Source organism: Balaenoptera borealis (assembly GCF_965194805.1).
Source record: "Balaenoptera borealis genome assembly, chromosome: 17".
Taxonomy (NCBI): Eukaryota; Metazoa; Chordata; class Mammalia; order Artiodactyla; family Balaenopteridae; genus Balaenoptera; species Balaenoptera borealis.
In genome coordinates, this window is record NC_138876.1 from 4,412,607 (window position 1) to 4,438,040 (window position 25,434).

Genomic DNA, 25,434 nt, shown 5'->3' on the forward strand with positions numbered 1-25,434 from the left:
AAGTCACCATCGTATTAAGAAGGATCAAACATTCTATTAATAAGTCACCATCGTATTAAGAAGGATCAAACGTTCTATTAATAATAGTTAGACTTATTGGTTAATTGATAGTCATTACTTAGTTTTTTTATTAGTAATAATTAAAGGCAGTTATTTTGTTGTTAACATTTAGATCTATTGGCTCATTTGTCACTCTCTTTAATAATTAGATGAATGGGTTATTTAGGTATTTTTATTGATGATAAAAAGAGAAGAGGGTGAAAACCTCCCATGAGCTGAGCTGGTGTCACGCACACCTTCGTTAATCCAGCCACACGAGGCCACCCCTCTTTTTTTATCACTCTCTCCTGTCTGCGTTTAATTCCGCAGCAGCCCTTCCCCGAGCTCCAGCCCCTGGGGAGCTCCACCCGGTGCCTCAGACACTCGCATCAAGCACTCAGCCTTCTTCAGCAGGACGGCTGGTGCCCACCCCGTCCAGGTGCGCTCCCCCCCGCAGTGTCCTCGCCTCGGCAAAGGGCCCCATCACCTATCGAGTCCTTCAGGGTCGTCCTCATCCCTTCGCTCCACACACCCGACCTGCCGTGAAGTCTTGTGCACTTCTCCTACAAGTCAGACCGGCTCTCGCTGTCCCGATTCTGAAGCCCAGGTCCCAGCCATCCTGGCCCCCAGCCCTGAAGCAGCGCACCTGCCTCCCAGCTGCCCCTCCAACCGCGGCACCCCACCACCTTCCCCGGGGCCCTGTCCCCGTCCCCTGCTCACTTCACTCCTTCACACTGACCCCGTCAGTCCTGCCAACGCACGGCGGTCCGTCCAGTCTCAGGCCCCTGAACCCACTGTTCTCCCTTCCCTGGACTTTCTGGCCACTCAGTTCTCAGCTTCAACGTGGCCCCTTCTGCGGGGCCTGCCTTGACCAGCCCCAGCTAGGACGGCCCCTCAGTTACAGTCACGGTGACTTCATCCCTAGGACTTCCGGTCCCCAAAGTTGTGCCTTCACTTGCTTCCACACTTGTTCTCTCTGTCCTCCCAGCCCCCTCACCAGCTTCGAACGCCTCCAGGGCCCGACAACCACACCCTGCATCCTGGCTTGTGGGAGCGCCCTGCCCAGAGCGGGCAGTGGCCCAGGGCTTGAGGATCCCCCCTGCCCCCCGCCATCTCCCTCCTCCTCGTTTCTACCTCCGCTCCTAATACTCTTCCCTCGGTAAACGGTGATTGAACATCGTCCCTGTGCCCCGGGATAAAACGGTGAACGAAACCAGACACGGTCTCTGCCCTCCTGGGCCTTAAAATCCAGTGGGAAAATGCTAGACGCTCCCTGTTTCTGTTTTTTGAAGTTATTTCCCACTCTTCATACTTTATGAAGTATTCCTAAAGCTTGGGAGAAAATTTAGCAGTCAGTTTGTCCAATTTTTACAGCTGCTCTTTAAAAATAAAAGCCACACGTATGAACTAGACAAATGCAAAGCTCCCCTGGTTGACATAAAGGTGGGAGCTCGGGAGAGTCTCCCTCAAAACACACACACAGGACGTGCCTCCAAACGCCAGTCCCTGGAACCCTGGTTTCCGCCTGGTCCGCGCACAACATCCGCGTCAGTGACGAGGGGAGGGTGACTTGCCTCTGGCTCCTCGGAGAGTCCCTGGCCACACAGAGACTTGCCTTTCAGTCTTGACTTTCCTTTAGCCACGTTTCTTTCCTGAAACCCCAATATCCTCACCTACGAAAGAGGCATAATAGTGCAGAGAGTCTTTGGCTTTCAAGCAGCTTTTTAAAAAAATTTATTTTATTGAAGTATAGTTGATTTACAATGTTGTGTTAATTTCTGCTGTACAGCAAAGGGACTCAGTTATGTGTATACACATTCCTTTTCATATTCTTTTCCATTACGGTTTATCCCAGGCTACTGACTACAGCTGCCTGTGCTCTGCAGTAGGACCTTGTTGTTTATCCATCCTATACGTAATAGTTTGCATCTGCTCACCCCAAACTCCCACTACATCCTCCCCCCACCTTGGCAACTACACGTCTGTTTTCCACGTCTGTGAGTCTGTTTCTGTTTTGTAAATAAGTTCATTCGTATCATTTTTTTTTAGATTCCACACGTAAGTGATATCATATATTTGTCTTTGTCTGACTTACTTCATTTAGTATGATAATTTCTAGGTCCATCCATGTTGCTGCAAATGGTATTATTTCATTCTTTTTTATGACTGAGTAATATTCCACTGTATGTATGTACCACATCTTCATTATCCATTCATCTGTTGATGGACATTTAGGTTGTTTCCATGTCATGGCTGTTGTGAATAGTGAAGCTTGTAGCAAGCAGGGTTTTTTGTTTTTTTGTTTTGTTTTGTTTTGTTTTGGTGGGAGGAAGGCAGCTTCTTTGTGCCTAAAAATCCCAATGCCAGTATGTGCAGAACAAAATAGAAAATTCATAAATTGATTTAGTAATGAGCCAGCTAGTTTCATTTGGAAACTTACCAACTAAGTGACTCAAATGGCCTTTCTGTTTGGGGTTTTGTTTAACTTGTTTTCAGGAGAAAGAGAAGATAAAGTGAGGGTACTAATTAAAGTCAACCAGAAGTCTGGGCGGGGCGATTAGTCCAATCTCAACAGTAGTTGTTGCCCGTCACTGGTAAGGTCCCCAAGGCCACTGGAAGATTCTGAAGTGCCATCTGCACCATCCAGGACAGCTGATGTTACGCTCAGCTCTGTGTGGAGTGCGCTAGGATCCGGGAGATGTAAACGCCTCACCAGAGCCTTCCACCAGTGGCGTCACTGGGTTCCGGCACTCTCTTCACGCCCCCAGCTACCCCATGGGAATCTCTCTCTAGTTGAGGCTCTGAAGGGCCTGTAACTCACATCCCAGACTAACCCGTCCCCCCCACCCCAACCCCACATCTCTTCCTTCCCCTGCAGAGTCGATTTCCTGGAAAAGCCTCTCCTCCTTTTAGTGTCTCAGGTAGCATCCAACCCCCGCCAGATGCTCACCTGTCACCGCTGAACTGCCGTGCAGACCATCCCCAGGTCTGCATCCCTCCCCGCCATCCACTTGCACGGGGCCCAGCCTCACTGGCGTCTTGCCTGCGCCGTGGTTTCACTGTCTCCTGGTCTGTCTCTTCCAGGATTCCTTCTCCCTAGTGATCCTAAGGACAGCAGAATAGCTTCCTAAGCACAGATCAGACTGTGTCTGTCTTCTAGAACACCTCTGTTATTTTGAGCTGCCTCAAAGACAAAGCTGGACTTTCCAGACCCCAGACTTGCTGCCTCGTTTTAGGGGCCTCTGCTTCCTGTTCTTACTGAGCACCCCAGTCATGCCAAGCTGCCTGTTCCCGTTTATCCTGTTCCGTCCACATGTGGTGCCCGCCCTCTTCGACCCCACTTCGTTTGCCAAGGCCCCACTTGGCCCTTGAAGACCAAACTCACCCTACCCTCTGAGATGCATCCGCGATTTCCCCGCTATGCCTTTACTTGATTTCTGTGCATTTAGAGCATCTTTCTTCTTTGTTGTCATTTTCTATATTTTTAATTAGATTCAACAGATATCTCGTGAGTTCTTCCATGTGCCAGGACCCAGGGGTTTGCTACAAAAACTATGAAAAGAAAGTATTATTGTACCTACTACTCTGTATGTTTAGAAATCAGGCTTTGGATAAACCAGATACTTTGCCTCGAGTCAAACAGCTGCTCAGAATTTAACCATCTGCCTTTGATGCCAAGCCCACGGCTTTCCCAGGAGGTCACGGGCTTGCATTTTATTTACTCTGCAAGACTGCAGTCTTCTGGAAGGGAGGGCTGGGTCACCTGGAGATCCGGAGGGAACACGGAAGGTGCCCGATACGTGTAGACTGGAGGGAGGACCTTCACCCCTGCCATCCTGGTCTCCAGGAGCCGCTTCTCCAGAGGCCCCAGAACTTTGCAGAGGCCTCTGATGTAAGGACCGAAGCTTCTGCCTGCTCGCTCCCCGCTCCCCTCCATGGCATCAGCGGGCGCTGCCAGCATCCCATCACCCAGCGACACCTCGTCTTCCACCCGGGGCTCCTGTGCCCCCAGACTCCATGATGCTTCTCACTCATGAACACGCTGCACTTTGGCTGGTGGTGACAGATGCGAGGTTTCCTTGCCTCTGAAGCCTCCTGGGGGAGGGGGAACATTCTCTAGAACATTCTCACGTGCAGGCAGTGAGAGGACGGAGGCTGCCACGTGGCCTGGGACAACTGGGGTGCACCTCATGGGGCATGCACCCCACCGCTCTGTTCCCTCAGCGACCAGGCCCGGACCTCTTGTCCTGCTGCATCATCATGTGCAGTCTTGGGCTGTAGGATTCCTACCCCCGTTGCAGAGCCCGGGGAAGTGGACCTCCGCAAGGCCAGGAGCTCGCCACGTGGATAGGAGGCAGCAGACCTGGGGTTTCACTCGCGGCCTTGACCATCGGCTGCAGCAGCGTGTAGACCCTGAGCGCCGGGGCTCGCAGCCAGGGAGTCGGGGACCACCGAGGTCATGGCGCCCCGTGTGTGGAGACCTCGGAGAAGGCCGAGCGTGTGGCAGGCACCCTAAAAGTCACGTTTGCCCCCTCCCAGCTGAGGGCGCCAGGTGCAGATGGCTGATGGGCCTGTGCACCCACATCCTCCCAGCACTCCCTGTCCCCGGCTGGCAGAGGCGGTGGTATCAGAAACACACGGAGTTTCGCTGCAGCTGAGTCCCCTCTGACCTGGCGGGGCTGGACGCAGCCTTCCTGGGAGGCGGCTGCTCCGTGTCCCTGTGTGGCCGTCACACGGCACAGTGTGGCCCCGGGGCAGCGTCCACGGGGCAGGCTGGCTGGAATTGAGTCCTGACTGCTGTCCACCTCTCACCCCAACATTTCCTGCTGGGACTTGCAGCCCCTGACCGGCTGGAAAGGAAGCCGCAGGCCACTGGCCGGCCCCTCGTGCGGCCGCGTCTGGAGCGGCTGTCCCGCCTCCTCCAGCTCCTCCTCTTTGTAAGGAAGGCCCTTGCGGTGGTTATTTGATGAGCGTATGGGATTCTGCTCTCGGTCCTGAGCTGGTAGCATCAAACAGGCAGATCGTTATTAACCTGCACCGCATGCAGAGAAACGACCCAGGTGCTGTGGTCCTACGAAGGTGGTGGACTTGGAGATCACAGAGCTGGGCTTGAAAGCCCCAAGTTCATTTAATGCGCAGACAGTCTTTCAGGAGGTCAGGCTGTTTAAGGGTGGATTGGCTGTGATGGGCGGGGAGCTTGGCAGACACTTCACAAGGGAGGGGCTGAGGGACCAGGGACATTGTGCCGGATGCCACGTGTCTAACGCCGGTTCACTTTCCTCCGGGTTCCAGTTGCTCATCTTCAAAACGGGATGAACGGGGCCCGCCTGAAAGGATTAGCGTGAGGATTAAGATGAGGTGAAATGCACGTAGCTCAGGGCAGAGTGAACCCTCAATGGAGGGTGCTGCCCCCTCGGCCTTCTCCTACATCTGTGTTTCCTGCTCCCTCCTTTCAGGGGTCCCTGCTGGAACCCTGGGCTTGTAGTATTACCAGCAGAGAGGATGGTAGTTAGGGTGCTGCATGGGGTTGGTCCAGGCAGGTAATTCCCGGACCTGGCTGCTCTCCACAGGTACCTGGGGAGTGTTCCGAAGTCACTGGCCCCTCAAATTTGTCCCAGACCTGTGCCTTCGAGTCCAGTCAAGGGGCCTGTTTACCTGTATTTACGACGAGCTTTCCAGGTGGTTCTGCAGCAGCTGGACTGCTCAGGATCCACTGGAGACGATGGCTGTGTGACCTCAGATGGGGCCCTTACCCTCTCTGAGCCTCAGTTTTCTTTATTGTTAAACAAGGAGGTTTCATTTCCAGTAGAGGATCCCTGAAGATCTGTCTACCCTAACGTGCTGGAGAGTGAAACAAGCAAACAGCAGCAGCCTGCAGGGACGTTTGCAGGAGACGGAGGAGGAAGGGGAAACAAGGTCAGAGTAATGAGCAGGTCAGGAGGCCAGCTTCCTGGAACGATCACTTTAAAAGTGGCCGGCGCGTTCCAGGGGCCATCAGCATCACGGGGAACGTAAGGAGGGACGAAAGCTAAGTGTATCCCATTTGCTGTCAGAGAGAGAGCTGCATGAGGTGAGAAGGGGCCTTGGATGAGTTCCATGGGGTTGAGGTTGCTGTGAGAGCCTCAGAGGTCAGGGTGATGTAAAAAGGTCACCTGGAACATGCCTTATGGAAGGGTGGGTCCTGGGAGTGCCACCTGCAGGGCTCCTGCTTTGCCGGGAGGTGAGCGGAGCTGAGCTGGAGCAGATGCGGGTGGAGCAGGACTGAGCCACGATAGGGGTGAGGTCACCAGCCTTCTTTGGTGCCCTCCCCCACCTCCATCCTCATCCATTAGGGGGACCCTGCATCGGTACCCACCCAGGCCACTGTCCAGCTCTGCCTGGCCATTCAGTTGCTCCAGCTCCAAGCAGATGTCTCCTAATAAAAGTAGACGTTATCCCTAAAGGCTCTGCAGCACTGAGTGAGCTACGTAGAAAACTAGGTCCAGGTGCCACCAAAAAGTTCTCTTTTGTAAACGTCGCCTTTCTCTGCCCTTTGTTGACTCACCAGCGCCCCCAGAGGGAGAAAAGGGAACTGTCTGCAGAGGTGGCAACCTTGGCCATTTTTTAGCATTTATCGCCCTCTAGTGGCAATGTCATGTTCTCTCGGAATGCACAGCGCTCTCCTCAGCTGTGTTCAATGCAGTTGACTTCTTCAAACACTTAATGAGCACCTGCTCTATTCCAAGCCCTGGGCTTGTTGCTGTGCGAGATGAGATGCGGGGGGATGCAAGAGGGGGGCTCTGCCTTCGGGGGCTCGGGGATCAGATGAGAACTGTTACACTGGCCTTCGGCTTGGGGGAGGGAGCGATTAATTCTGCCTGGGGAATTGCCAAAAATTTCAGAAAGGTGGAGACATCCATCCGAGCAGGGAGACAGGAGAGGGAGGGCATATTTGGAGAGACACCTGGACAGGCAAAGGCCAGAGGTGCATCTCCTAGAACGTGTGTAGTGGAGAGAGAGAGGGTTTGAACAGATCTCTTGATTGACCCCAGGTGATTCGATGCTGAATAATGCTTGGGAACCACTGTTCTAGAAGATTTTTGTTAACGGGTTAACCCATCATGTGTATGTGTGTTCATGCGTGTACGTATTTATTTTAAATGCTCAAATATTTTAAACATATATTGGAATAGATAATATAACAGACAGTTATATTATCCCACCACCCAGATAGTACACACGTTACCATTTTGCGAATTTTACTTCAGACCTTTTCTTTTTGCTCTTGTTCCTTTTTGTTGAAAACATACAGTATTTCCAGTAAAGCGGCAGCGCCCCCCTTCACTGGTCCCCATCCCTCTCCGCTCTCAGAGGACAGTGTCACCAGGAGGCTGTTCCACGCGCGTTTGTAACCCAGGCTGTGCTCTTTCTCTGCAGGGCCCCCCAGGACCACCTGGCATCCCAGGCCCCCCTGGACCCGGAGGCCCCCCGGTGAGATTGGTTTTGATTTTCCCTCCCCAGGGCACTTAGATGGAGGGTTCGTGGCCCTGGGAGCCAGGGACCTCGTGGTGCAGAGCCACGTGTTCGCTCTTTGTCCGAGAGCAGAGCAAAGGCGTGAGCAAGGAGGGCCCCACCGGCAGCCGGCCCTGGAGCCCCTTCGATTGGAAGTAGCATCTGAGCTCACACAGCGCATCGTTGGCTGCTCCTAGAGATGCAGGGGGAGGGGCACACCGGGCTGGGGTCGTCCTTTTGAGGCCTTTCAGGAGCGTGCGGTTTGTCTCCCCTCCCGCATTTCAGGAGCCCTCTGGGAAGGTTCCCTGTAGGCCGAACGGAGGGGTGGGGCCCCGCTGGGTGGGGCAGAGGGAGGCGTTTCCACCCATCCCGCCAGGCGGGAATGAACGTGCCGTCGGCCCCAGCTGCACACCAGACGAGCCCTGCGCCGGCCAGCCTTGGAGGTGTGACGATTCCACGTCTCACCATGGCCCACACCAAGGACAGCCAGATGCCCCCGAGGGGTATCCACCCCTGGGTGCCCTTGTCAGAGCTGGAGACCTGGGCTCCTGCCAGGAAAGGTGCTGGGAGAAGGGAGCTGATGCTTGGAAGAGGTCAGACTGAAGGTTCCCCTCTGGTTCCCTTTTCAGGGTTTGCCTGGAGAGATCGGCTTCCCAGGAAAACCCGGGCACCCTGGGCAGGCGGTGAGTGACCAGGGCGTCCCTCCCTGCACTGTCCCGTCTCTCCCATCCTCTGTGGCCGGGCCCTTTCAGCTGCCACCTGGGCCGCTTTCCAGCGGGTGACGCTCCATGCCCTTTCCTCCCTGTCGGCGGGGACCAAGGCCCTGGTACCCAGCCTGCCTTCTTCCTTCCGTGGTGCCTGTCACGTGTGTGCTCTGTCTCCTGGGGCCGCTCCCCCGTGGCCCCAGCCGGAATGCAGACTGGAGCACCCTCTCCCTAGGCCACCGCCTGTGCTCTTGTAACTCAAAGGGACATTCGAAAGTCCTTTGCTGTTTAAAGTGTGGCTTCTCGTCTGTAGGGACACTGACAGAGGGTCACAGAAGTGATGGAGGAGGAGACGTGAGACATGGTCCAGGATGTGGCAGGGCTCTTCCCGTCACTATGCTGATTGTGTTTCTTCTTTCCCAACCAAAAAGATCCTAGGGATCTGGGCCTTCTCATTCCTTCTAAGTCCTGAGGGTAGAGCTCATTGAACCTTAATGTCTCCACACAAGGAAGCGGGTACAGATTGAAGCTGGGTGTCTCCTGCCGTTTTGGCCTGTAGCTCTTCAGGGCAGGATGGTAGGGGTGGCCTTGAGCTTCCGATACCAGGTGACCGTGATGGGCCGTCACAGGCCTGGTGACGGCCCTCAGGAGGCTTCTGCTCCTCCGGAAGGGATTTCCTTACTGCAGGTTCTCTGATGGGGCCAGCAGAGGAGGGGAAGGCTGTGGATACAGAAAGCCTGTGCGACCCACAGAGCTGACGGGGGTCAGGACGCTGGAGAAAGGATGACAGAGGGAAATCCGACTGTGCAGCGCACGGTGGTTGTCCCCTTGTCACTGGACCACAGATCCATTGGTGGCTGTCGATGAGGGGACGTGATTGCTGGATGCCAGCACGCTCGGCCCTGTTGAGCTCCAGGTACCAGGCCTAAGGCTCTCGACGTAAATTCAGGGCCATGACGTCCACTCTCAGGCGAACGGGTCCAAACCTGGAACACGTGGTTAACTGTCACCCACAGACGTTCCTGAACACGTGGTCCACACAGTTTCACCCACAAACACTTTACAGCAGCGAGAGCGCCGCCGGAGAGCTGGAACACAGGACCAGCCCTGCGTGTCTCGCCCACCGTGCCCACCAGCTTCTGGCTGCAGAAGCCGCTCCTGGCTGGCAGCAACTCAGTGCAGCGCTTCCCTAACCGTGCCTTTCATGTTGGTCTCTTTTTTTCCCTCTTGGCCCAGGGACCTCCTGGAAAGGATGGGCTGAACGGACCCCCAGGCCTGCCAGGACCCAAGGTTGGTGTGAGTTTGGGAACCCAAAACACAGAAGCCAAAGAGATTTTTGATTGTTGGTTGCCTGGGCCTTGGATCACGTTTGGATTCCGAGTCATGCCGGGCTCAGAAATGTTTGAATTTCCAAGGTCAGATATGGGCGAGCCCCTTATTCCTACTTAGGTAACTAGGGAAGGATTTGGAGGCCTAGGACTTTAAAATTATTCTGTTAGAAATATGTATGTATTTTATTTGCAAGGAGAAGAACCTTTCAGATACTCTTACATATTAAGAGACTTCAGTTTAAAAAATACTCTGGTGGGGCTCATTACAGTAAGATCATTAAGAAAAGAGTCAGAGGTTAACTATCATAAAATTGGGAAGCAAGTTCACAGTTTACCCACTTCAGATGGACAATTAAAAAACCATACAGTCAAACTTTTAACAAGTGAACTTCACCTTTTCATAACAGACATTGAGCTCAAGGGTGAATGTCAACAGCCCTCGAAAGGCAACTTTTGGATATTATAGGAAAATTCATCATCCTTTTCCATAAGCAGACTTAGAAGCTTAACTTTTTCATGACAAGATATAGAATAAGTATGGATTCAACTTAATTTTATGGGTATTTTTTGTAAATATTCTCCATCCTCCTCTCTCATCTTTCAAGACAAAAGATAAGGGCTAACCAAGTATTTTGTAGTCTTAAAAACACTTAGGCAATATCTTCCCTACTCTACATCCCTCATTTCCATTCACTCATGTCTTTATAAATCAAAAGCAGAGCCGTTGAATATGGCATCTAGGAGGTGGTTTGAGCTGCTGTTTCTGGTCACACAGAATTGAAGAGGTTCAGTAACACTTAAGTCCCAGCAGTTCTCTTCCTTCCAGCCTGGACCTAGTCCTGAGGCTGTTTCCTCCAAGCCCAGCCCCTCCTGTTTACTCCTGTTTGTGTTCCTTACAGGGAGACCGGGGAGACAGAGGGGCGGACGGTTTGCCCGGACAGCCTGGCCCGCGGGTAGGGACTCCTTCCCCATCACGTCTGTCATTCTAAACGGTGTGTTTGGGGCTGTGTGTGAACCTCAGCTGTCAGGGCCCAGCGTCTGTATGAGCTGGGGCGTGGCAGGAAACAGCCGGGGTCCTTGCAGAGGGGCCGTTTGAAAGGCTGAGGGCGGGGTCAGGGGGTCTGTGGTGGCACACCCTGGACTGGCGACAACGGATGCCACCCCTGGGGCAGAGGAGCAAAGGGGACAGTGCGTTCCTGGAGCCCGGGAGCCGTGCAGCTGGAGGAGGGAGCCCCCTAGAGAGCGGGAGCCTTGGGAAGAAGGCCAGCATCGCTGTCTGGCTCGTCCTGGGAGGGAAGAGGCGAGGGGGTCAATACCCCCTCCTCTCTCTCTCCTGTCCCCTAAGCTTTTCCCTCCCTCCGATGCTCCCTGACCCCTGACCCCTACAGAAGCAAGGAAGCTCGGCTGGGCTCATCTGTAGAGTTCAGCATCTCAGATGTGGCCTGGGCTCAGAGTGCAGCGGGTACAGAAGAGAGAGGGCTGGACTCTGCGTGCGTGTGTATGTATGTGCGTGTGTGTGTATCTGTATGTATGTATGTGGTGTGGCGTGTGTGTATCTGTATGTATATGTGGTGTGGCGTGTGTGCATATCTGTATGTATGTGGGGGGTGTGTGCGTGTGTGGTATGGGTGTGTACACGGTGTGTGCGTGTGCACAGCGCCTTGCTTCCGGAGAGGCGTGTGTCCACACAGGAGAGCGCATGGGGAGCCCTCTGCCTCCCGTCACAGGGCCTGCGAGTCTACTGGCTTAAGCACTAGCTAAGGCGGTGACCCGCTTGCGGCCACCAGCTCCCACCCCCGGCCCACGGGCAGGCACCTGGTGGGCTCTCGGCGAGGGCTCACTGGACGGAGGGTGGGTCACAAACCGCCCAGCGAGGGCACAGCTGTGGCCTGGACTCACCTCGCTGGCCAGTGAAGGGCCGATTGGCAAATCCCGGGACCCTGGGTTCCCTGCTGCCTCGCGTTTTCAAGGAGCGAGCGTTCCTCAGACCAGATGGAAACCACAGGTTATAACGCACCGCAGCTGTCTCAAGGACGCCCGCCGGCAGGACTCAGTGTGCAAATAGTGCCCACCAGGAGCCTCCCGCCCGCCCTGGACCCCAGATTCTGATTATTGGCCCCCATCGGCACACAGCGAGCCGCCCCTGCCACCTGTGAGCACAGCGGCCCTTCGTGTTTTAAGACTCAACGTTCGTGCTTTAAAAAAACATGTGTAATGATCCCCAGTGATTGAAATGTAATGATGTGTGACTTGCTGTGTTTTGTCACAGCATGGACCAAACATGCACGCCCTGCCCTGAGGTGCCGGTTAGGGGTGAATCACGTGGTCTTATAAGCAGCAAGGCCACCTTCTAGGGTCTGAGCGATTGGCTGAAATTCAGACATTTCCCAGAATAACTTGCAGCTTTTGCATCGCTCCCTGTTACTCTCCTTTTCGGACTCCGTGGGGTTTATGGAGTCGCCCATACCTTAGAGCTGTGTTTCCTCAAACCTCTGAGTTGCCACACCCTTCTGGGCTTACACCGTGTGAATTTCCACGTTCTGTTCAATAGTCTTCAGAAGAATCTGTTCCCGTCGAGTTCCCTGTGCACGATTCTGTGGATGAAGGTGATCAGTCAGAAGTATTGGGGTGAAACTGAGGTGCCCTCGGGGGTTTCTTTCGTCTTTCCTTCTCCATGTTTTGTATTTATGTTCACCCCTCATGGCTGAAAGGTTCAGAGAGGTCTGTTACTACAGCTCACGTGTGATTTTTGTACGATTTCTAGTGCGATACTTTAAAAAAATTTCTCTAGAAAGTTCAAAATTGTGAATTTCTGCGGTTATGATGCTTGTAGAGCATACTTTGTAGCTTCAAAGAAGACCTGGCCGGAGTCCTAGTTACTTTATCTTGACACCATGCCAGCTAAAGGTAAATATCTTCGAAGAAGATTATGGCTACGTCCTGGACGGCGGGTCTTGAGTCTGCCCAGAGAAGGGACTGGCTGTGGGTTGAGCGGGTGCATCACCTCTTTGGCTCGTGTCAAGAATTCCGGATGCTGCCCGGCTCTCCGTGGCCTGTGCTTTGGCTTAGGATTCAGGAAGCACTTCAGATGGCCTTCAAAACGCTTTCTACCCGAACTCAGCCCCCCAGCGCCTTTCCCACTGCAAAGGTGTGACCGTCCTAGCAGATTTAAAGTGACAACTTCTATAGCAAGTATTTACACAATTCCGGTTAGAGCAGTTCTTACTAATTGTGCTTGTAAACACTGGGAATTGATGGGAAAACTGGAGCGCGTCTAGAATTTCTATTTGCACTGACTCCAGACACCAGTTACCCCGGTGGCACCAGAGCTACAGGATAGAATGTGTGCTTAATGCTAAACAGTGCTTTTAGTTTCTTTGCTTTCTTTTCTTTATTTTTCCTCTCTGATATGTGGTACAGCCTTCACTACCAGTGGAATCTGGCATAGCTGCAGGGAAAATCTTTATGTGTGTACGTACCCGTTCATTCATTCGTTCATTCGTTCATGTGTCCATTTACTTACCAGAAAACCACATTTCCTTATGGAAACCTACATAAAGGTTTCGCTGAGTACCATAATAATGTTAGGAAGACACTGTCATTCAAGAAGATAGTGTTTCTTAAGACACATGGCTGGTTAGAAGTTGCAGGCCCTCCACCCACCCACCCAGCAGCCGCCTCTTCACACCAGTGACTTACAGGACCCGGTAAGCACAGCGGCCTGGTGCCGTGGAATCAGGGAACAGGCCTCTCTGGTCCTGCACCCTCCTCCTTTAACGTGACCACAAAATGCTCGTCGGGAACGAAACTTCATCCAAGCTACTGGAACCGGTGTATCCCTGCTGGGGGCTTGCTTTCGATATAAGTTTGCATGTTTAACAGCATTTCACCCAAGACTGGCCTTCATTGTAACACACCATGCGTGAGGGAAATAGACCTCACACCTGCCCACGGGCTCCTCCTCGGGCGCCTCTGTTTACCAGTGAGTCTGCACGACAGCCTCGGAACGGCCCGTCAGCTCGGACAGGTTCATCAACGGCTTCTCCATCACTGGACCCGGCCTGGGGTCTGGGTTTCCCTGAAGGGCCACAGAACTCAGAGCTGGGGGGTCTCTGGGACTCACAGATTTCGGCTCCTCGTTGTTTTGAACTGTGAGTATTTAGATTCAGGACGAGTGGATTCAACCTGTTGAAATGCTGTCAGGGCAACTCCAGAAGCTGTTTCTTTTGAGGGAAGCAAAAGACAATGTGCGGGAGTGTGGACGCCCTCTCTGCAGAAATGCTAACCACTCGGGTCTTCAGAGCCTGTGACGCTTGTGCTGCTCGTGTGAGAATCAAGAGTTGTGGCTGACGGGGCTCTGGGGGTGTGGGACCAGTTGGGACGACAGCCACCTCTGTAATGCGAGTGGAAAATGATGGGGTGTCTGTTATTTTATCTCCAGGGAGCTGGGGAGCAGGGCCTGGCCGGCCGACCTGGAGACAAGGTCTGTTCTACCTCCATTCATGCAGTGCGTTCGTTTGTTAGTATGCGCTACGCCTTGTGTCAGTCAGTTGTCTCCCTGGAGCTCACGACATTCCCGTCGTGCACTCATTTACTTACCCCGTGACGGTCGGCATGTCCTACGCACCTGTCGCTGTGGTGGGTACTGGGGTCACCACCACTGGCCAAGAGCAGTTGAACAGGTGCAGCGAGTGGTGCCGTGCAGGTGAGGGGGGGCAGAGGAGTCCTCTCGCTCAGACTTGGGGAATGTCGGGAGAGGTGGCCAGGAGGTGACATCGTGGCTGATCCAGAGGAATGAGGAGTCAGACAGCAAGAGAGGCAAAACAAGGGTCCCCAGGAGAGAGAGTAGCAAAGTGCGGACCACGTGGGGACTCCCCATGAGCAGACTCTCTAGAACTTGCTTTCCACGTTACCCCCACTAAGCCGAGGTGTCTGGGGGGCCAGACGGCAGGCAGTAGAGAGCACAGTTCCCTCACCCTGGACCACGGGAGAGCCCCCTTGCTGAGACCCCACTGAACAGGGACGCTGTGTTCTTTCCACAGGGAGAGGCAGGGCTCCCAGGCGTGAGGGGAGAGAAAGGAGAACAGGTGAGTGGCGGCAGTGTCTTCCCGCAGGGCCACGTGCCTGTGCCCGAGGAGGGAAGCCCCCTTTGCAGTCTTCGACCCTTGGGGGATGGGTGGTGATTCAGGCTGGGATTAGAGCGTATTTCCTCAGTGTTTATGGAAGAGAAAAGAAAGGGGATCGGGCTGCTGTAGTCCGTGGGCTGGAACAAAAGGACAGTGGCTGCAGGATCTCTCTGGAAAGGGTGGAGCAGCTTCAGATGAAATTTATGGGAACGGTTGGGGCTGTTATCTGTCAGGTGCAGAATTCGGTGCTTCACACGCGCAACTGACAGGCTGTCCCTTGAACTTGGTCTTCACCACGGCAGGGCAGGTTGGAAAGAAAGAAACAATACTTTTCCCAAGGTCCCCTTGCTCTCACCTGGAAGAGGTGGCCATTACCCTCAGGTGAGTGCTAATGTTTCCTAATTTTATCTTTCTCTGTAGGGAGAGAAAGGGGAACTGGGACTCCCGGGACCGAAAGGTGACCGAGGTGCACAGGTAGGAGCTTCTGCTGTTGTCCTGGTCATCCGGTCCATGAGTCGCAGAACCTCCCTCTGTCGTTGATGTGCGTCGCTTGCAGTTCAGTGGAGAGGGCAACTCCTTGGAGTCAGAGTGGTGGCCTGGCTTCAGTCCTGGTTCTACGCGGTGTGTGGTTCTGAGCATCTTATCCGACCTCCTTGTGCCTCCCTTGCCGCCTCCCTTGTGTGATGCTGACACAAGCCGAATCCGCGGGCAGGTGGTACCAGGAGCCCTCACGGATACCGAAATCGGTGGATGCTCGAGTCTGTTCTGTGAAATGGTGGAGAGTAATGAATACAGTCAGCCTTCAGGAGCCTGCCCGCGGGGGTCGGGGCCCGCTGTGCACCAGGATCGTGGGAAGCACTGCACGTGTAGTGACTTAGGTGACACTCGTGACAACCGGAGAGGGGTCATGTTATCAGCAACACCCCCAGTTTATAAAGGAGGAAACTGAGGCACAGAAAGGCCAAGCCGCTTTCCCAGGGCTGCGTGAATGGAGGGCGGTGGAGTCAAGACCTGACCTCAGTCTGGGCCCTGCGTCCTGGCTCTGACCAGGTCCACACCTCACACCAGCCTGGCCCGAGGGGAACCTGAGGAGTGGCCACGACCCCCCAGGGGGCCCTGGTGCCCCTCTCCGGCACGGTGCTGTCACCTTGTTCTCCCAAGTTTGCACGCTCTTCCCCTCCAAGGTCCTGCTATCGACCTTTCTCAACTCCCATCCCCCTCTCTCGGGCTGAAGGCTGAGGGCTTTGTTCTGGACAGACCTGCGATCTATAAATAGAGATCCTGGAATGGAAAGAGCTTTGGTGGGTAAGCCATTCAGGCCTGCTGCTCTCCTGGATTTTTCAGAAGTGCAGTTTTTATTTGAGAAACTCATTTCCAGGATGCGGAGGACTCAGCGAGACCATTAAGCCCGTTTTATTGATTTGGCAGAATTGTCAGAGCCACAGCAGAATCACGTTCAAGCTTCCGAACAATCTGGCCTGCTTTTCTTTTCCCCTAGAGAAATATGTAATAATAGACAATTCTGGTCAAAAAAAAAATCTAAAATAAGACATTCAGGCAACATTGCCCCCTTCTGACTGTGCCTTGAGCATCCCTGCCTCAGTCCTCTGGTCCACTTTCTCCCCACCAGCCACTGTGAGAGTTTTGACCCCAGGGCATCTCGGAAAGTAGGGTGATAATTCCTCTGTGTCAGCTAGGGCTCAGCTGGGATGGGAACCCAGGCCGGTCACATCAACTACAGAACTCAAAGACCCTTCTCCAGCCAAGCATCTTCCTCTAAGTCAGCTGCCTGGGCTCTGCCCCACTGGCCCACTGGCCCTTCCTTCACCCTGCAGCCCTGGGGGTGGGGGAGGCTTTTCCAGAAAGGTGGCCTTGAGGCTCTTGGGGTTAGAGACGCCCTCCAACCCTCTTCTTGTTTATGTCTATTCATACGTTCCACTGGGACACGCTCAGCTTTGGTCATTTGGACTTTTTAATGGAGGGTAAATTGGTTTGGATGAGATTGGTTTTGGAGCACGAGGTCGACAGTGTCAAGAAGAGAATCGGGTAAACTCGGATAATGCAAATAGCGCTGAGAAAGGGTTTTTCTCTCTGAAGCTTCTGGAACTTTAGTCAGGGAAATGCTGCACAGTGAGTAGTTCAGGGCTTGGATTCTGAGTTTAAAACCAGCCTGAGCCATCTGCTGGCTGTGTGACTTTGGGCAGGTGAACGAGTGTGGTTGCTTCCGTGGAATGGGAATACGGAAGCATCTCTGTCACAGGCATTTGGGCGGAGATTAGAGGCGTTAATGCCTGTAGAAAAGTAAGTCGTACCTGCAGTTAAATCCTATATAACCATAGAAATAATCATAGAAGACAGTATAACTACGTTTTATTATCATATTATTGTTGTTATTAAGAGCAGCCTTGCCTCTCTCTAAGCCAACTTTATTCATTCATTTGTCCGCTAATAACCATGAGTGGACCCAGGCCTGCCACAGGCCTGACCCTGGGCTGCTCGGAACACACCTGGGCCTCGACATCCATGTCCTGACACCATCGTGGCTCACATGGAATGACGGGCTTTGGGGACCACACCTCCTGGTGGAGTAGCCAGTGACCTCTTTTCCTCGGGGCAAATGTAATAACAGTTTCCTCCTCAGTGGGCCCTCGCTGACGATCTCAGTCAGCCCCCAGATGATACTGTGAGCTGGATGTACTATTGTCATTATTTTGCACAGAGGAAGACGAGCCGACAGAAGTAAAATAACATATATGAAATGGTAGAGTTAGGTTTCAAGCTCAGGTGATCCAACTCCCAAGCCTGTGCTGTTTACAGGAATGTTATAGTCACCCGTCAGGCCCCTGAAAAGAGCCTGTCCCCTTCGAAGAGGGTGGGGCAGGGCCCAGGGGAGTTTCTAAGGGCGCTCAAGCCCTTGGGCTCCAGCGCACAGTGTGGAGAGGTTTGCTGCAGCACGGTTATGGCTGCAGCAGGTGGGGAATCACATAAATGTCATCAACAGGAAGATGGATTGTGTCCATTTTATTACCTTCATTGGTTTATTAGTTCTGTCTCTCCTTTGTTTTATTTTAGTGATTGCTTTAAAGTTTATAGTAGACATCTTTAACTTACCACAATTAAATCTTTAAGTGCTATTATAGCACTTCATATATAAATATACGAACCATAGAACAGTATATCTTCATTTCTCCCTTTTAGCTTTTGTGCCATTGTTGTCATACATCTTACTTCTACCTGTGTTTTTTTTTTTTTTTAAATAAGGTTTAATTTATTTATTTATGACTGTGTTGGGTCTTCGTTTCTGTGCGAGGGCTTTCTCTAGTTGCGGCAAGTGGGGGCCACTCTTCATCACGGTGCGCGGGCCTCTCACTATCGCAGCCTCTCTTGTTACGAAGCACAGGCTCCAGACGCGCAGGCTCAGTAGTTGTGGCTCACGAGCCCAGGTGCTCCGCGGCATGTGGGATCCTCCCAGACCAGGGCCCGAACCCGTGTCCCCCGCATTGGCAGGCAGACTCCCAACCACTGCGCCACCAGGGAAGCCCTCTACCTGTGTTTTAACACCTATAGTACATTGTTATTGTTTTTGCTTTAAACAATTGGTTATCTGTTAAAGGCTTAAATAAAAAAGAAGTGTTTTATACTTTAAAAAAAAGACGGATCATGGATCACTTTACTTCCATGTGCACCATGGAATAGTATATAGTGGTATAAACGATCTACAGCTACACATACCAGCATAGATACTCCTCAAAATAAAGTTCTGATATGTCTGAAGTATTTTATAATTTGGAATCTATCTATCTATCTATCTATCTATCTATCTATCTATCAAGGTAGATGTGGGGTGGGAGATTCTGTTGTCTTGGGAAAGGTATCCCAGGATAGGCAGAGTTGGCAGAGGGTTAATGGTAATTTATTTTCCGTTTCTTCACCTAGGGTGAAACGGGTCCAGCAGGCCCCCCGGGATTACCTGGAACTGTAAGTTACTCTGCTTGTAACCCTTTCTCCTTCTGCACACATACCACGTAGTTATAAATATCTCTTTAAGGGAGTTTGTCAATAGCCAGACCTATCCCTAGGTCCTGTAATCCAAAAATGCATAAGCTTCACTAGGAACCACCTTGTGCTTATTGATTTATTTCACTCAGCAAGCACAGTCACTGTTTATTAGAACACCGGCTAGACACTGAGCATCCATGCCCACCTCTTGCCTGTGGGGACACAGAGGTCCAGAGACAAGAAGCAGTTTGTCCAGGGTAAGAGTACAGCACAGATATACAGCCGTGACTCATGCTTCTACCCTTCGCATGTCTGAGGGTGGGCGTTGTGAGTTCGGGATGAGTAGTGAGTAACAGCGTGGGCTTTGGAGCCAGAAAAAAAGTGGGTTTGAATGCTGGCTGTGCCATTCACCAGCACTGCGGTCTTAGACACGTTATTTAGTGTCAAAAAGACTTGGTCTTCTCATCTGTTAAGAAAAAATGTTATACCTAGCTATCTTGTACGTTTGTAGTGAAAATTAACTGAAATAATACAAGGTACATTGCACAGTTTCTGGTACATAATAAATACTAAATTAAAAAAAAAAACGAAGGCTATATAAATATGCAAATATAGTTTGCATTTTTTTTTTCATGTGAATGTTTCTTCCCAGCCTTGATATTCTGTGCTTTGATCGGATGATTTCGGGGGAGGTGAACATGGCTCCAGATGCTGGCCATGGCGGGGCACGTAGGGATTGGCCAGTTAGTAGCTACAACAGGGGACTGCCTCATATGGAGGGCAGGAGATGAGAGAGCCTGAACACCCAGAAATCCCATTTGCAGTGTGACAAAGATGCGTCCTCCGTGGTCTTCTGTATGTTACATCATGATGCTACCACCGTTTTCTCCCCACACACATACATGCCCCTCAAAATGAGATGCAGCAAGTATTTCAGAATCAAATTTAGAGTCAGAACTGGCCGTGTAAAATTCTTGTTTAAGACTGATAATATTTAATGTAGGCAGGTTTGCAGGGAATGAGCACTGCCTTTTGGTGGGAGGCATATTGGTAACACTTATTTGAGAGGTTACTTGGTATTAACATATCATAAAGTGTCTGTCTAACCATCAGATTAGAGATTCCATTCCTAGGCATCTAGCCTGAAGAATTATTTTCATTGTGTGTATTTAAAAAATCACGTACAAGGATTTACATTGTGGTGTTGCTTATAATGAAAAATTACAGGCAACCTACATGACCAGAAGCAGAGAATTAACTAAACCACGGAATATGTGTATCATGGAATCCTACTTCATAAAAGTTAAACACAGACACATGCAGTACGCATATGGCTTTAAAAAGATGCCCATATTCAAGCAAAGTTAAGTAGAAAAACTAATTTATGAATTACAGCGTGTGTGAAGGCTAACACGGACTCCGCAGCCCACCTACGTGATGTCCAGCATTCACCGGCTGTGTGAAGTTCATTAAGAAGTTTCTTTCTCTGTCCTTCAATCTTCTTACGTATAAAAGCAGGGCAAAAACAGATAAAACTGCTTCTTTTGCTGTGAGGAATATGTGAGTTAATACATATCAACAACCATAAATAACAGTGCTTGCTGTTCTTATTTGTATAACTCTCGTGCAAAGTTATGCATTCCTATACGTTCATAATTGCAATTGGAAATAGATACAAATGGGTCTAAAATATGCTAAACTGAAAAACAGTGGTTTTTGGGGGGGACGAGACTGGGATTTGGAGACCTGGAGGGCACGGTGTAGGAAATCTCCTTTTTTTCCTTCCTTGTTGAACTCATTGCGTTTTTGGACGAGCGTCCCCGATGTCCTTTTGTCCACTCACTTATATTTGAGCACCTGCTGTGCGCCAGACGTTGGCAGAGTTTGGCTGCTGTGGAGCGTAAACTGCCTCGTCAGGGAGATAAACTCTAGTCACATGGCGGCCCAGACACACAGACCCTGCAGATCGTAGTAAATGCTGTCAAGGCAAAGAGCAGGGTGCACAGCAAGGGGGCCTCATTTATATTTGAGTGGTGGACGGGGGGGAGATCTTTGAAGACAGGACGTTTAAACACGAGCTCTGAAGGGTGGGCTCGGTCAGTCAGGTAAAGGAGGAGGGAAGCGCGTTCCAGGCCGGGGCAGCGGCGGGTGCGGCGGCTTTGAGATGGGAGAAAGCAGGCCGCCTGGGAAGTATTCGTGCAACGCAGAGGGACGGCCGTGCGGGGGCCAGTCCGTGGGGTCCTCAGCAGCTGGGACAGAGAGTTTGCCTCAGCTGGGCTCCCTGGGCCCAGAGCCGCGTCCCGCAGCCTGGCTTCCTTGTCACCTGCGTCACTGCCAGTAGCCGCTGGTGGTGAGGAGCGGAGTCTGCCGGAGGGATCCAGCGGTCCAGGCACAGCTCTGATTACTCGCATGGATTCTTCCGTTTCAGCCCCGCCGTACCCTGAGAGGAGAATGTGTCAGCCCATTTCACCGATGAGAGCAGAGAAGCTGGCGGGTGTCCGAGGTCACACAGTTTAAGGTGGAGGTGACAGGCTTTGAGCTCAGGCTGCGGGACTCCAGCGTGCCCACAGCTAACCACTGTGCTTTCCGGACTTAATACCCACTCGGGGACTTGAAAGGAGCGTGGGATCCTAACTGTCAAAACTAGTCATGGTTACAGGAGGCCTCGGGGCTGTATTCTCTTGCTCGGTGAATCTGTCAGAGGCAGGTTGTTAACGTCGATTCACGTCCTTCTCATTTCTGTGGTTTCCTTGTCAGACGTCCCTGTTCACACCGCACCCAAGGATGCCAGTAAGTGGCAGCAACTCCTCGGTGCTGCACGGTGTCCCCCAGCCTGGCTCGCGATGTCCCCGGGGGGTCTGGGAGCTGGACCCGGGCTGTGTCCTAACTCTCAGCCCCTGCGTCCCGGTCACTGCCAGGCATCTGGGCTTCCCGACCTTGTCCTGCAGCCAGTGGGGACGGACCCTGCGAGGAACCAGCTCCAGGGTCGGACAGGAGGTTCCAGGGGCCTGGAGGCTGCCTGCCAGTAGCCAAGGGCGAAGGCCAGCCCTCTCTTTGGGTAAAGCTACCTCCTCACTACACGGAGAGTGGCCGGTGGTTCTGAGCAGGACAGAGTCACATGGGCTGGCAGAAGACCAAAGGGCAGAGCAGGCAGTTCAGTGGGTGTCCGCAGTGAGGGGCCCCGGGCCTGGAGGGCCTCGAAGGGACAGGTTGAGAGGGGGCAGTTCGGAGGGCAGAGGGGACCCGGCCTGCATGGAGGTGTGGCTGGGGGAGGGACAGCTTGTGGCTTCTTGTGAAGATGAAAACACTTGACCGAAAAGGATGCTCGCCGTGGCCGCAGCCTCCAGGAACCTTTCCCTCCTCTTTCCATGAGCAGCCCCCGTGGAAATAAGCGTGTTCAGGGTCTCTTCCTGCCCTGAGGTCAGCAAACGGCCTCCTCTGGTTGCTTTGCTCTCAGGGACGTGGTTCTCCCTCTGTTAGGACTTGACCCGCTGCACCACGCGCGGCGGCGGAGGGGCTTGTGTGGAGGACCCACCTCCCTGTTTCCACTCTGAAGTAGCTGTGACTTAAGAAGCTCAAAAGGACCCTGTATCTGATGGAAAAGAACAGAGTATAGAGAGAGAGGCTGAGTCGTTGCCGGAATCATTGCGGAAGGAGGAGGAGGATTTTGAGCTGCTTTGGAGGAGGAACGGGGAGGAAGCGAGGGCGGGAGGGCCGTCACGGGGCAGTGCGGGCTGCAGAAGTGCTGGGAGACGCGGGGGAAGAGCAGGCTGGGCCTCCGGCTGGGTCTTCTCCTCTCTCAAAGGAAGGGCTGGAAGGGACAAGGCGGCGGAGCCTCGAACGCGGCAGGTGCAATGCAGGCGTCGCTGTGACCGTCCCTGTGCCCAGGGATGGCCCGTGGCTCGGAGGAGTGAAGCACCTTGCAAAGGGCCTTCCTGGACTTAGCAATTGAGACTTGGTTGTCAGCCATGAGGCCCTGGCCGAGCCCCACCGTCTTCCTCTTCCAGGACCACATCCACCTACCCGATGCCTCTGGGTCTCCCTCCCTCACGCCCACCCTGAGTCCCCAAATCTTGAGGCAGACCTGCACATCCAGCCTCTGCTTAAAGGAACTGCTCCATAAAAGATGATTTCCAAGGTGCTCCCATGGGAAGGGACTGAGAGAGAGCCAGAGGTCTGCCCAGCCTCCTCTTTGAATCCCAGTGGTGCCACCTTCCTGCAGGGTCTGAGCTGTGCAGAAACCAGGAAGTCACTTTCAGATGCAAAGCAAGGAATCTGTGTCCATGAAAAAAAAAAAAAAAAGATTCATTGTGGATTGTTGCATGAATCCCTCTGGGGCTGCCTCATTGCCATGGTAACCGTGTTGTATTGATGGTTTTGAAAGATGTTCTTCTGTTTGATTTCTCCTTGCTCTCAGCTGTGTGCACATGGGGAGGGGCCGCGAAATTCGGAGGGGCGGCGAAGTTTGCAGCGTGATTAAGAAGGGGAATAAAGAGGGGGAGGAGGGCTGGAAGGGAAGCCCCTCTTCCTTCTGCTCCAGGATTGAGGAACCTTCTGGGGATGTCAGGGACCCCAGCTGGGGAGGCCTCGAGGTAGCGTGGTGATGGCAGTTTGTGGAGAACAGAGCAGGGGCTGTTAGATGGTGAGCAGGTCTGGAGATGTCAGAGAGGAGAAGGGAACCCATTCCTTAGCTGGAGGAGGGAGGGCCAGGCAGCCTCAGGCTTGGAGACATTGCCGTTGAGAACTTAAGTGAGGCTTTGTAACTGGTTTAGAAGCAGCCGCCTCGGGAAGGCAGCCTGACTCCACCCCCTCAGCCTGCAAAGGATTCCCAGACGCCCAGCCAGCGCCCTGCGTTTGCTGAGCCCAGAGAGGGGATTTGGCTTGGCTGACGTCACCAAGGGGGCATTTGGGGGAGAACGATGCTCCTGCATTCAGCATTCAGCAGCTACTGATGGGCACCTGGTGTGCACCCCTGCAGTGAAGACTCTGCCTCCTGGCTCTCAGGCCCTGGGTAGAAATGCCTTGAGCATCTTGCCTGTGAGTCCCCAGGGTCTCTCCTCTGTCCTGGCCTGACCACTCCTGGTTCCTGAGCCTGCCTCCTGCCACCCACTGTTCCTTCACACAGCTGGCAGAAAGCGTGTGCAGACTCCTTCCCTGTGCGTCACCCGAATCCATCCCTTAAGCCCTTTCATCTTTGCAGATTGTATCTCCAGTGACTTGTGGACCAGACAAAAGAATTTTGCAAATCCCCCGGCCCCCCACGGGAAATTTTCTAGGAGGAAACCATGCTAGAAATAAGGGTATTGTTGTCCGGTGACTGGAGCCAGAGTGCATTCTTCTGAGCTGGTGGGAAATGGAGATTCTGGAAGGAATGAGCTTGCATCTGTTGAAAACCTCGTTGCGAGAGCAACCTCATGTAATCCAGGCTCTCCGAGGTGTACTGTGCCGATTCCACTCAACAGCTGATGCAGAGGGAGTGGCGTCCCCAGCCCAGGGCCGTGCAGACACTAACTCGGGGATCAGTGATGAGCTTGGGGGAGGGCAGGCAGGAACCTCGGGGGCAGGGTCTCCAAAATCTGCCCATGCGTGAGTAGAAAGCAGCGTGGCACCTGCAAAGGGCAGTTGCTGGCTGTGCTGGCTTCTCCTCCAACGGAAGGGGCGTGTGCAGGACAGGCAGGTCAGTGCGGTCTGACCTGAGGGCGGGCTGAGCGTGTCTGCTGTACTCTGCTTCTCCACCGACAGGGAGGACAAGGGCCCAAAGGAGAGAAGGGCAATCCCGGCGCGCCTGGGGAAGCGGTGAGTGCCCTGGGCTCTGCACCCTGCGCCCTTGCCCCTCACCCCTCACTCTGGGCGGCTGGTTAGACGGGACGTCTGAGGGCTGAGCGGCTGCAGCTCTGAACTGCGCACAGGAGCCCCCTGAACTGAATGTGGCCCCTTCCTCCTCCCTTAGGGGTCCGAGGACGCCCCCTCCGTGGATCTCAAATTATGCCCATTGCACGTGCCCACACCTCCCCCATCTGCCCGGAGCAGGGGTGTGACCTAGTCCCTTGATAGGTTGTTTCATTTCAGGGATCACAGGGTCATCCTGGAGAACTGGGGCCTCGGGGACCCATTGGACCACCGGTAAGAAAACTGTCTGTCCACCTGTTGGCTCCTAGACCCGAAAGCCCCGCCAGCACCTCCGTCCCTCGCTGGCCCCTCTCACCTGGCATTCCGGGAGTGTCCACCAGGGGGCACTGCCACAGTGCCCTGGGGCAGAGAGGACCTCACAAAGCGCCCCAAAATGCAGCCCCCGGGGGCGGGCCCCACCTCTGGGGCCCAGGATGTCGCTGCTCTGTGGCTGAAGTGTCGGTGTCGGTGAGCTGGGCTCCCGCCACGCTCTCCCTCCCCGACTCTGTGCAGCCAGCAGCCATGCTGGGGACCAGGGGTCCCCGAGGCTTTTCAGCTGCGGGAGGTCCCCTCCTCCCTCCCAGCCCCGATTGGCGGCTCCAGTTTACATGACACCTGTTGTGTTGTAGCATTTTGATCGCATTTCCCTCAGTTTCGGCTTCTTAACTGGTTCTCTGTTGGGCAGTTGTCCGTGTTCTCGGAGAGTTCCGTGGGAGCGGCCTGTCTGGGCTCAGATGCCACAGGCCGCGGCTGGCTGTGTGCCCTGGGCCGGCCTGTCTCTCTGAACGTTGTTCGCGTCAAGATAAAGGGTGGGTGCTGCTGTCCCGGGGTGGTGAGGACGGGGTACGATGGCGG

The 25,434-nt window shown here is 53.4% G+C and overlaps 1 protein-coding gene across 2 annotated transcripts in view; it reads left to right on the forward strand.

Annotated features, from left to right (window-relative positions):
- Window positions 1-25,434, forward strand: part of COL22A1 (collagen type XXII alpha 1 chain) — a 263,198-nt gene that overhangs the window by 149,781 nt on the left and 87,983 nt on the right. For both annotated transcript variants that reach the window (XM_082364599.1, XM_082364598.1), the window contains 10 exons: window positions 7,456-7,509; window positions 8,160-8,213; window positions 9,471-9,524; window positions 10,465-10,518; window positions 14,007-14,048; window positions 14,608-14,652; window positions 15,112-15,165; window positions 18,628-18,669; window positions 24,433-24,486; window positions 24,760-24,813. In XM_082364599.1, coding sequence (XP_082220725.1) covers window positions 7,456-7,509; window positions 8,160-8,213; window positions 9,471-9,524; window positions 10,465-10,518; window positions 14,007-14,048; window positions 14,608-14,652; window positions 15,112-15,165; window positions 18,628-18,669; window positions 24,433-24,486; window positions 24,760-24,813 — 507 coding nt within the window. The remainder of the gene's footprint in view (window positions 1-7,455; window positions 7,510-8,159; window positions 8,214-9,470; window positions 9,525-10,464; window positions 10,519-14,006; window positions 14,049-14,607; window positions 14,653-15,111; window positions 15,166-18,627; window positions 18,670-24,432; window positions 24,487-24,759; window positions 24,814-25,434) is intronic.